The sequence below is a fragment of the Neolamprologus brichardi genome, chromosome 18 (genome assembly GCF_056152115.1).
Source record: "Neolamprologus brichardi isolate AB-2024 chromosome 18, ASM5615211v1, whole genome shotgun sequence".
NCBI classification, from domain to species: Eukaryota; Metazoa; Chordata; class Actinopteri; order Cichliformes; family Cichlidae; genus Neolamprologus; species Neolamprologus brichardi.
In genome coordinates this window covers 3,677,648-3,690,082 of record NC_142121.1, presented here as the reverse complement: position 1 = coordinate 3,690,082, position 12,435 = coordinate 3,677,648, and the positions used below count along the sequence as shown (strand labels likewise).

Genomic DNA, 12,435 nt, shown 5'->3' with positions numbered 1-12,435 from the left:
TTTGGATCCATGCATCCTTGACATTATCCTGTCTTCCTTCTCTCACCCCAACCAATCACAGCAGATGGCCCCGCCCCTCCCTGAGCCTGGTTCTGCTGGAGGTTTCTTCCTGTTAAAAGGGAGTTTTTCCTTCCCACTGTCACCACAGTGCTGCTCATAGGAGGTCATATGATTGTTGGGTTTTTCTCTGTATCTATGAAGCGCCTTGAGGCGACTTTTGTTGTGATTTGGCGCTATATAAATAAAATTGAATTGAATTGAATGCAAACTTCCTACGAATGTGGGAATTTGCTGGTAACCAAAATAATTGCAAGTAGGGATTCAGTGCAGGCCTGTATGCACAGATCATGGTCGGGGAGGTCCAGTGTTTGACGTAGTCAGATCTGGCCACCTCAAAGTATTGATCATTCCCGGGACGTAAGAAGGCAGCCTTCGGTCTCACCAGTCGACCGCTCCGTCTTCCCCGGCGCCGGTGGCGCTTGGTTGATTGGGGGAGCTTCGAGGCAAAGCAGAGGCAGGCTGGGACGGGAACGCCGGAGGGAGAAATTTCTGATTCCCGTGGTTCCAGTAAGATTCACGTCTCATGAAAGGTTCCCCCTTTGATACTTCCATGTGGAGTATATCACCAGACACAGTGCAGACACACAGCAGCCTGCTCCAGACGGGACATCGACATGTACAAACCACCGCCTACTGATCAGTTCTCTGGAAAACAGCGTCACCATTCCTGGAAGCTCCCTCAGAGCTCAGACTGCAGATAGTAAGAGAGAGTCTTTAGTTTTTAAAGACTGAAGTCTTTCCCAGTCAAGCATCAGTAAGAAATCCAGATTCTTAGGGGCTTTTTTTATTGTGGCTGCAAGTTTACAGAGATTTTATTATCCTATCAGCCTTTAAAAAGTGATATGATCCTAAAACAGGGAACCTAAGACCGGTTTGTTTGTTGAACTTGCATTAAATTCAGACTACTCACTGGATTAAATCCTGTTTTTATGGGTTCTTCACTTCCTCTCAGACTCTGAAAGGCTGCCGGAGTTCCCGCTGAAAGAGCGTAACTCTTGCTGCAGCAATAACCTGATTTAACCAGCAAATCAATGTCCCTGAAAACGCAGTTATCATCAGATCTTCCTGAAGCTTAACGACGGGACGGTGATGCTGATAAATGTGCTGCAGCGCTGCTCTGACCACTCAAAGCACTTGAAACACACATGTTCATGCAGCTCTTTATAAAACCATGCACGCTGTAAAGCTGTCAGAGTCTCACTCTGCTGCTTTGTGTTTGTAGTTTAAGCTTTATTTCAGAAACGTGCTGCTCCGCCTCTTTTCTGGAAACTCGCTCATACCTCACATTGATGAACCTGAGATGATCGAGCTGGAGAACCACCTCCATGTGACTGATGTTAGTTCGAGGGAGCCGGGCCTATAATCAAAGGCCTGGTGGCCTGGAAACAGTAAGTCAGCTGTGCAAGCCGATTGGTTGGCTGTTGGCCCATTTGAAGGAGTCATGGTGTTTCTGACTCACCCGAGAAGCAAACCGTCGTTTTTCTTGCAGTCACTGTTCAAAGTTTAAAATCGTCGTGATTTTAAATTTAAAGTTTTTAGCGGCTCCCATCTGCCCCGACTCGTTTCACAGCGACGGGATGCTGAATAAAGAAGACGCTAAAAGGGGAGCTCTGTGTGTTTGCCTCCATCTTTAAATGTAATCAGATTTCTGGTAAACTTGGCCGCAGGCTGACAGCAGCCGTCCTCCCTCTTTCTAGCTGGGACACCTGCAGCATGCTGGCAGGAGTCTACAGAGGGGAAAGCATGTCCTCCACTGCTTTTATATTAAAGTTTTAGGTGCCGTATATACAGATATTGATTTATTGTGCATTAATCATTTAAGCTGTTATCGATTTGTTGTTTAGAATATTAGCCTACGAGTATTTGAAGTAACTACAGCTTTGTGGAGCAGGAAGTCGGACCTGCCTGCACGGTGAGGTGAAAATGTTACAACTGCTGAGAGCAGGTAAATCCATCACTGACTTTCTCACTTACTATGTGTTAACAGACCTCTCTGCATTGAGTCATATCTGTTATTAATCTCTGTCTCTCTTCCACAGCATGTCTTTATCCTGTCTTCCTTCTCTCACCCCAACCAATCACAGCAGATGGCCCCGCCCCTCCCTGAGCCTGGTTCTGCCGGAGGTTTCTTCCTGTTAAAAGGGAGTTTTTCCTTCCCACTGTCGCCAAAGTGCTGCTCATAGGGGGTCATATGATTGTTGGGTTTTTCTCTGTATCTATGAAGCGCCTTGAGGCGACTTTTGTTGTGATTTGGCGCTATCTAAATAAAATTGAATTGAATTGAATATTTTTGGGAGAATTCATATTTTATTTTGCAAATTTCTGAGTAAGATCACAGGATAGCGCCTCCCTCCTTATTTATGTTGAGCCAGAGTGGAAGCTGCACACAAACCTAAAGAGATGCAAAGCACACAGACTTTACTTCCATAAGCTGCGCAGCCATATACTGCGACTCACTTTTGCATTTTTTTATTTTTATCTGTGGTTAAACCGACAGGAAGGGCGCTGGATATCATGTTACCAGCAGCTGCTCTTTCAAAATAAGAGCGAGAGGATTGTTTAAATCGGCTGTGGATGGCATTGTTATTTCAGATGGATTCAAAAATAAAAGCTGACAACCCAAACATATTTACATGCATTCATTATAGTGCGTGTGTGCGAGAAACGCTGTCCTGTCAGTTCTTGATTTCAAATGCAAATTATTCATGTCGTCTCATTATCATGTTGAAAAACAGGCCACCGAAGATTAATCTGCCTCACCGCTGTCGCTGATGACATTATCACAGCGACACCTGAACCACGGCCCTCTACCTGCTCGTCACTATTCTCCTCCACCCCTCCAGCTTGGCAGGAAGATTACTGAGGGGTGGATGTCCTTCTCATCATCAGCTGCTCGGCTAAACGGCCTCCGAGTGTAAACAGTAAACAGCATCGACAGAACATCAATATTCATCCGCAGCTCTGTTCATGTCGGAGCCGCTGCTGAAAATTTAATCGCGCCTGTTACACTTTCCCCAAGTAAATTTGTCGTGTTTGCGCTTCCTGGCACACACGTACGAGCCTCTGAGCGCGCTCCGTGGGGCGAGGCGGAGGACTTTGAAAGGATCTCCCAGGAGGCGAGCGTTTAAAAGCCTCGCGCAGGGCCAAATTATACAGTATGATTTCATTTATCTTGGCGAGGGTGAGTGAGCTCCGTCCCGGCTGTCAGGGAACATAACCCGACTCAGCCCGAGCGAAGCACCCGACAAAATAAAAGGAGATCGTGACTAAGTGCTCCTCGTCCTGTCGGGGAACAGCCGACTGCTATTAATTACAGCCCATCTCTGCTGACATTTCCCCAGTTTTCAGGTGACATTTAGGCGAAAATAACTGTAGAGTTTGATTTCTTTCACTTCTTTGCTCCACCTGCCCGTCCAGGCACTCGTCCAAGTCCTGCCATTTTACTGTATGAGATTTATTACTCATACTGCAGCTGTGTAAGTAAGAAGTAGAGCAGGGAGCTGGAGAAAGCCACAGGAATGAACTTGTTTTGACCAAGAAATAAAATACTTGTTGTGTGCCACGGGTTTCAAACTTAAAGCTTGAACGACCACAGTCACAGTGAGACTACAAACAGCCGACACAAGGACAGATTTACAACTGATGTCTCATTTCCTCTGAGTTTGATCAAAATCTTAATCTATATTTTTGAATAAATCAGTAAAATAAAGAGCAAAGTGATGCCTGACTCTGTTTGAACTACATCAGCTGTTGATAACCGGCTGTTTCTGGGCAATTTCTTGTGTTATTTTTGTTATCCGGTGAAGCTAGCTAGTTAGCTAGCTAGCTAGCTAGTTAGCTAGCTTCACCGGAACTAGCTAGCTAGCTAGTTTTCTGGACTGATGATCATTGGGTAAAAATGGTAACAACAAATCATCCAACTCTAGGTTTCCATATACTGTTGTTATGTGATTATTTAAAGTTCAACAACAGGTTCAACAATAGTTAGCTAGCTAGTTAGCTAGCTAGCTAGTTAGCTAGCTTCACCGGAACTAGCTAGCTAGCTAGTTTTCTGGACTGATGATCATTGGGTAAAAATGGTAACAAATCATCCAACTCTAGGTTTCCATGTACTGTTGTTATGTGATTAAAGTTCAACAACAGGTGGAGCTAAATCTCCACCTGCTTCCATTAAACCAATCCAGATGAAGAAAAGGCGAACGAGCAAATATTAATAAAGTAGAGAATAAAAGGCAACATGACAAGGATTTCTAATGGGTACAATTTCTACCTGAACCCAGAAGAGCTGAATTTTTGAAGGTTTTTGATTCCATTTATTTAAAATTCAATCATTAAAAGTCCAGTTCCAGACTTTGAGACAGAAAGAAGTTCAGCATTTAACCATTTTCATGCAGTCATAGGCTGTTTACTGGACGATGGGGCAACATTCAGTTTCAGGATTTTTCTGATAGAGTCGGTCATGACCAGAGGTTCCCACTTCCCTCCACACGTTACAGAACCTGAATGCAAAAATTGTGAAATTTTCAAAAAGGCAAATACAAAGCTCAGAGTTATTCAGGTAAAGATGCTTGTTTATTTGAAACTGAAGTGAATCTATTTTCAATGATGAAAGATGAAAAAAAATGATGGTTCCCACCAAAGATAATCACCAAGTCTAACATCTGCTTCATCAGATTAACTCGATGACATCACTCAGATGCAAGAGCAGAAAAAAAACTGCTTCAAACTGAGTGTTCAGGACGATCAGAGACCTTCATACTGACCTCGTTTTCCAAACTTTGACCGTGTTAAATATGAACATCCACGACTGGAACAGGAGATATATACAAAGAAATAAGGAGAAACAGAATAGGCCCTTTTAAGCCTTTAATTGGCTGAAAAACAGCTCTAAACCACATCCTCGGATACAGCGAGGGGAGTCTGCTGAACATATGTGCCTCCAGAAAAATAAGCATCCCAAATGAAATGGTTGGTAGGCCACAAAATTACACAGTACAAACATATGGAGGACAGAGCTGACGAGAGACTTCAAAGTCTGAGCTTCAGACTCGCCGATCTTACTTGTTCTCGCAGTAATCTGCCGATTATGGCAGAACGTTTCACCTGCGGACGACTTTATGTCCAAACACCTCACCTGAACAAACAAACAAGACGAGAACCCTGAAAAGTCGGCGTCTCTGTCGCCACGCTACATTTACTCTCTTCAGACAGAGTCGAGACATCGCTGCACAGCTCGAGCTCCCTGCTGCTTTTCAAACCTTCACAGCTGCATCAGCATAAATCACATCTCTAAAAAGTGAAAAACTGGGCACTCCAGGGTTCTTCGCATCAGCTCTAGAGAGGGTGCAAACGTTCTCTACCACAGTCTGGGAGCACCGGTGAAAATAAATATATTTGAAATATGAAGAAAAACTGCTGGCCGGTATTTCCCCGCTTCAGCACAAAGCCTCGACTATTGTTTGTGATGATTCTCCCCCAGCAGCTCCCACGTTCACACGTGAAGGTTCATAAATCTATTTAAGGCTTCTAACGAGTAAACTTTTGACATTTTTTCCTGTGGAGCTCTTTGTAATTATTTATGGTTGGTGTGTTTTTCAGTCATGGAATTGCAGACCTTGTATATTTAACTTTTTTATTTATGAGATCTTCCGATGTCAACAAAAACAGCAGCAATGCAAACTAACAAAATAAATCACCTGGGTTTGGGTAACAACCTGGATGAGTGGATTAATGCATCACTGAGTCGTGGTGTTCTCCAGCAGATACACGTTTCTTTACCGAATCTTGGTTTGAATCAGTCGACTTGCAGCTGAGAGCTCCGCTCTTAGTTTGGCTCTTTTTAAGGGATTAATCAACCAAAGGTAAACTTGAGAACATTTTTTGGCTGGGACACAATCAGTCAAGCAGAATCTGCAAATGAAAAGTTCCAGCCATCGTGGCCGTCGTGTTCGGTGCATGCAGGCTAACAGGTCTTACTGCCTCTTCTGTGCAGACACAATAATGCAATGTTGGATTTCCAACATCCAGCATGAAGAGAAAGTGACGTAATCTTTAGCAGAAAGAAGCGCTGAATCCCCATGAACCTTCTTTACATACATGAACGACTTAACCTCCATTAATTAGTGAACATTAGCAGTAAACTGAAAATAAACTGTATTAAGTTACAAACTTTTGCTGATCAGTTTAAGCTTTTGTTCTTTTTTTTATAATTTTACTAATTTATGCTCTATTCTAATGGAAACCCCGGGGCAGCTGGGATCTTATTATATTCTCTGTCCTAATGAGAAGATAATGTGTCTGAACTCGACCGTCGTTCTGACTCGAGCTGTGCAACGTCGAGTTGCAGGACTGCGCTGCATCGTTGTGCTTTTATTGCACAAGCGAAAGTTTCCTGAAGAGACTTGGGTGGCCCGGCCTTGCATGTTGATAGCTGCCATCATTGATTTTGGGGTTTGTTTTTCCCCCTTCTGAGTAAAAGTTGCGATCCTTTTACTAGTGGACAGTGTCCTTGCTTTTATTTTGAAAGTTCAGTCGATGTAAACAGGTCCTTGTCGTGTTCCTCTCAGGGCTTGTTGGGTTGCGGTTGTGCCGTCTCGTCTTGCTCTAACTGCCATCTTGGACTACAAACAGAAGTCCTCCTCCAGCTCTGGACATCCACCCCGAGCTGGTGGAGAGCTGCTTGTTTGCTTCTACACCGAGGTCACCGAGCTGAATGAGGACCACCGTCACCAGAAGCCAGAGCTCATCCACAGAAGATGAATTTCTGATGTCACAAGTTGTTAATGGTGTTAATTAACAGAAGAACACCTGAGTGTGTCTTTGTTGGCACGCCACAAGTGCAGTCCAATTCAGCTCACAGACAGGAAACACGTGGATGTGTGATACACTTCATACGAGCGGTAAACTGCTCACGCATCCATCCCGTCCACGTTCTTTGCCCAAATTTGCTCCAACTTAAAGTAACAGGAAACGACGGCAGCAAATGGAAACCAAACTCCAAGCTTCAGCAGCAGATGGCTGGTGTCACAAATGCTTTTCCACATCTTATATTTTACACTTCAGTACCAGAGAATATTGGTTCGCTATGAATGCTTGATGTTTCTCCAGGGCTGCATTTTCCCTTCAAACCCTGCTGCACGCTGCTTCCAACAAAGTGCCAAAACCCATTTTGTTCCGTCTCTCTCGAGACGCCAAAAGCTCGTCGTTTATTCTGTTTTTCAGACGAACACCAGCTCTGAAAGAAGCGCAGTCAATTATTATCTGGTATCAACACTCAGTCCTGTGCCACGCGCTTATTGTTATGCATGGAGCGCTGACTGTGTGAATTAGGCTTTCCGTGCTAAAAATCAAGGTATTTGGTTTGTTTAGTGACTCGGAACATTTTCATTTGCCTCTGCAGAACGTGGCATTATGTTCTGATGAGGATCGCGGCGCTCGTCTGCGAGGAAAACGCTCCGTTTCTTAATGCAAACACGGCGAGCGGCCCGAGCAGAAGCAATTGAGAGGTTCATTAATAAAACATGAGTGAGGCGGGTTATTGCAGAGTGACAGCTAACACTCATTTACATGGCTGCTGCTCTTTTCCTTTAAATATTTCATAGAAGAAGAAGAACAGAGTAACGGTGCAATGAATGCATGAATATTAGATATTGATGCAGCAGGATGCAAACACGATCGCAAATAGCATCGACTAAAATCCCTGTCAGAGAGCATTACGCTAAGAGTAAGTGATAGGCTCACAGAAGCTCGGTGCTCGCTCACCGCAGAGGTCACGATGAGGCTGTTTCAGGGATGCTGGACGTGAGGCGCAGCTCATTGTTTTATTATATGACAGAGCTGTGGTGCTTTCCTCATACATGTGATAGCATCCAATAGTGCATCCAAACTAGATTTTCATAAACAGTTTTAGTCTATATATAATCAACAGTTAATTGGTTGTATAACAGATAATTAATTTCCATGATGAAAACAATCTGGAGGCTCAGTCATTAGCAGCACATTTAAAGCTTTAATATTTAAATTTTCTCGACTATAAAACATTTCACGCCTGGTTCAGGCTCCTTGTAAAAACAGAAGCTTCCAGTCAACTCGTTCTCAATAGTATTGTTTTCATAAATGACTCTTTTTACTTGAAAAACATCCACGGACACTCCGCACACCAACAAAAGGCCCAGAAAGCCGATCCTCACAGTTTGAACCTGAATCAAAACGATCCCAACAGTAACACAGTCACGAGTCAGTATTCTGCTGCTAGTCTGCTGTTAGCTGGTTTGCACAGCTTGTTCTCACACTCCGTGTGCAAACAACCACCGGCCAAAGCAGCGATGCATAAATGAGACTGTCCAGGGTTCCTGCAGCCAGAGAGTTCAGAGTTTTTAAGGAGTTTTTCAAAAGATCTGCATGAACTTTGAGTCCAACAAACCAGGAGACATCGGCCTCCTGGTTCTAGCGCTCTGTATTAAAACGTTAAAACAAACGTTTCCTCATCTGCATCCACAAAGGGAAACGTGTGGGAGCTGCCTCACACATCTCAAACACTTCCTGCACAAAGGAAATTCACAGAATTCACATGTCTGCTTGTCTTTGACCGTCAGACAACTTGGCTTTAAAAAAATATGCATGTTGTAGCTCGTGTGATATTAATGCCCATCAGTAAATTATTGAAAATAATCTGTATCTGCTTGTTTTCAGAAAAAACGATGAATAAAAAATCGACTCTCTCGACGCCTGAAAGACTTTTAAATACCAACTATTTCCATATTTTCAGATTAATTCATTTAATACATTTCAAGACTCTTTAAGGACCTGCAGGAACGCTGCTAATCATTTACTGAAGTCACGTAAGCTGTGCAGCGTCTGAGAGACCGGCGTGGATTCTCTACATCTTAGTAGTTTAGTGTGATGCTGAGGTGCGTTTGCTAACGGGCCCTGAGCTCCTGCTGGCAACTCGACAAAAATGAAGAAGCCAGAAATTAAAGAGGAAGAGGAGGAGTCTGATGAGCTGTGAGATGCTGTTCTTCCAGTTTATAGATGTTGTTGCAAACTGATGTTCATTTCATGTCAGCTTTCAGTAATTTGCTTTAGAGATGAAAAAAAAGTCTGCATGTCCTTCTTGCCTGCTTTTTTGAGATCTACTGTCGAGACTTAGAAAACAGATGCATGTGTGACGTGTTTGAAATTTGCAGAACGTTTGGAAGATGAGCAGAAGTCTTCCTCACAGCTTCCATCACTTACGTTAACATCTAGGAGGAGTTTCTTCGTGCTTCTCTTTCCTCTCAGCTGCGTCTCCCTGGCCTGAATCTGATGGAGGTTTCTTCCTTCCCACCATCCCCGAACACAGCAGAGGGACTCAGATATCCGGAGCCATCTCTGATATTTATCTTGCGATATGAAGCTGTATATTAAAAGTGTCCGACGCATTAAAACTGAACTGAGTGGGCTCACATCGGTCAGAGCTGGTACCCGACTGCCGTCCCGGGCAAACAGAAGAGGACAGAAGAGTAAATCATGTGTATGTGTGAGTCAGCGGGATTGTATTAGATGAGAAAAGCAGAGATTAATTATTTGAATGTGACACAGGCCGTCTGAGAGCCTCGCTGTGTTTTCCTCACATACGTAAAGACTGAATATAAGAAATGAAGTGTGTGACACAGTGGGGGGGTCCTCCACCCAACTGCTCCCCTGAAACCTGCCTCAGCTGATGTTCCTGTAAATGCAGTTTTAAAGCTGCATTTTCACCTAATAAGCAACTTTAAAATCATGAATCCCAAACTGGAGAAGTTCATTAAAATCTGCTTTTCTCCCTGAGAAAAATTAGAAATGCAGCTTTTGCTGTTTTCAAGACATTAGAGAAGCAAACTGTGCCAAACATTTCAAGATGTTCTTAAAACATTTTATTTTGCATTTGATTCTTGTTTTTATGTCAATAACTGAACCTGCTGCTGTGCAGAACAGATCAGCTGCTCGGTTTCTTCATCAACGTCGGTCTTTAGCTCTGGTTTCTTACAGGTTTGTTAGTTTGTGCATGTTTGAACATTTTGTTTTTTCCCATTTTTAATGTTTTCGTGTCTGTGAAGCCCTCTGAAACTTCACATGTGCAAATAAAACCGACTCAACACGGACTGTGAAACAGGAGGAAAGAGCTTCAGTCAACAGTTTGGCCAAATTTATCAAAAGAACAGCAGGAAAGTTTGAGACAGAGACGTCTTAACATAAAAATGTTCAATCGAAACTCAGTTAAATGAAATGAAAAATAAAACAACAACAACCCACAAAGTGACTGCAGAGGATCATCAGAAGCCGCCACATGGATCCAATCATGACAACATGGACCGGATATACAGCTCGGATCAGCTGTGAGATCGTAAACAGCTCTTTAGGAATAAATGTGTGGATACAGCAGATTAAATTCACGCCTCGCAGACTAACCGGACTCCCAGCAGCAGGAACATTAACCCGACTTCATATTTCAGCTCGAAGCTCAAACAGGCCAACAGACACGGACACGCAGGACAATGAGGATCCAGTGAGATTCAAAGGTCACCACAGCAGCAGCGGCTCCAACAAGTCCCGGAATCACAGAGACGTGCCCACGGGAATATCACACACAGACCCGCGCACACAGATTAGGATTATTCAAAGCGCAGAGGCTGATTTACAGCAGGGGTGGAGGAGGTGGAGGTCTTACCTGTGCAGTCCTTTCCTTTGCCTTTGCACTCGCCGCTCTGAGGATACGACCCCCGAGCCTCCAGCAGCAGAGACAGCAGGCAGGCGGACACCAGGCACCGGACGACCCCGCCGGGACGCCCGCGATGCCTCGCAGGGCCTGACAGCATCGCGAAGAAGCCGATCCGACCTGCAGACGCCGGCGGGACGCAGCGCTCGGATGTCGGTTCAGGTGGAAAGCGCAGCTTAATCCCGGGTGCAGCAGGCGGAGGCTGGCTCACACTGTGCCCCGCTGACGGAGAGCGCAGAGGGGGGAAGGTGGAGGAATGTGCGGGTAACGCTCGCCGGATCCGCGTTCAGGAAGTGTGGGAGGCGGTCCAGTTGGTCCGGGCAGGGAGCATCCTCCCCCTGCGTCCGCGCCTCTATCTTCAGGCAGACCGAGCTGCACCGGCTGGATCCGGCTGTCTGTCTCGCGCCGCACACGAAACGATCCCGCGCGTCGTGGATCCGTCACGGAGCTCAGCGGGGCGCTCCGGCTCACAGACGCGCTGCAACCACAACAAAGAGATCCGGACCGAGAGCAGGGAGGACGGGCGGGCTGGTCACGTGAGAGGACGCAACGCTCCCCTCCACCTCCACGCCCCTGACGCACGCGCGCGCGCACGCACACCTTGAGCTGCAGAAGGCTGCAGTGAAAGAAGCTCCGGCAGGTCGCGGACCTGAAACAGCCCACATCCACGGCCGGGAGCACGTGCGACACCGAACGTGACGGTTTTGCTCAGTATCGTTAACGATGCAAGAAGGAGCACGTGACACTTTAGAAGGAAGCGTGTCCACTCAGGACGTGAAATCCAGTGGAGGCTGCTGCTCCACCAGCAGCTGCTTCAGACAGTTTTCACATTTTTCCATTAAGAAGTCCCGAGAGAGGCGGGAACGATGTCACGGGAACGATGTCACGGGAACACGCTGCTGAACTCTCCTGGAAATAAAAAGTCACGTGATTAATAATCAGCAGAGTCACGATGAATTGATTATCAGATTAGATAGATTGATGAGGAGTTAGAGTCACAGAGGTCGTTTCTTCATTTAATTCACTGTTATTGCACCTACACGATCATCAGTCCTTTGTGGACACTTGAAACTGTTTTAGAGTTACTGCTGAATTTTCTGTTTCCCTCTGATCTCTTAAAAACTTTAATGTCACTGAGACTTTCTAGCTGGATAAATAAAGGATGGTCACTTTGCCAGAAACTTCTCTGTGGCTCGACATGACTTCCTGTCATTGATGGGAGAAATGTTTGACACCTGTATCACAGGTTATAGCCCAACAAGTCATTTACAAATATGGGCAAGGTTCAAATCTGGCCCACTGATCAATAAGATATCCTTCCATACAGGATGATGTATTTTTGAAAAGTATGTGTTTTAAACCAGCGGTCCCCAACCTCCGGGCCTCGGACTGGTCCGTGAGTCGTTTGGTACCGGGCCGCGAGAGTTGAGGCTCAGGTGTGAAATGTATAGTTTTCAGGGTTTTTATCGGTTTTCAGCGTTAACTCGGTTTTCCTGGGTCTTTTCACGTGTGTTATGAATAAATCTTCTTTTCTTCGGTACCGGTACTAGTTTTATTTTGTTGTATTTATCCGCGACACCTTAAAGGCCGGTCCATGAAAATATTGTCAGACATAAACCGGTCCGTGGAGCAAAAAAGGT

General features: G+C 45.0%; 1 protein-coding gene across 1 annotated transcript in view; it reads right to left on the bottom strand.

Annotated features, from left to right (window-relative positions):
• Nucleotides 1–11,460, bottom strand: part of tmeff1a (transmembrane protein with EGF-like and two follistatin-like domains 1a) — a 127,646-nt gene extending 116,186 nt beyond the window's left edge. The window contains exon 1 of the mRNA XM_087831440.1: nt 10,748–11,460. Coding sequence (XP_087687566.1) covers nt 10,748–10,895 — 148 coding nt within the window. The 5' untranslated portion in view covers nt 10,896–11,460. The remainder of the gene's footprint in view (nt 1–10,747) is intronic.
• Between the last annotated feature and the right edge of the window lie 975 nt (nt 11,461–12,435).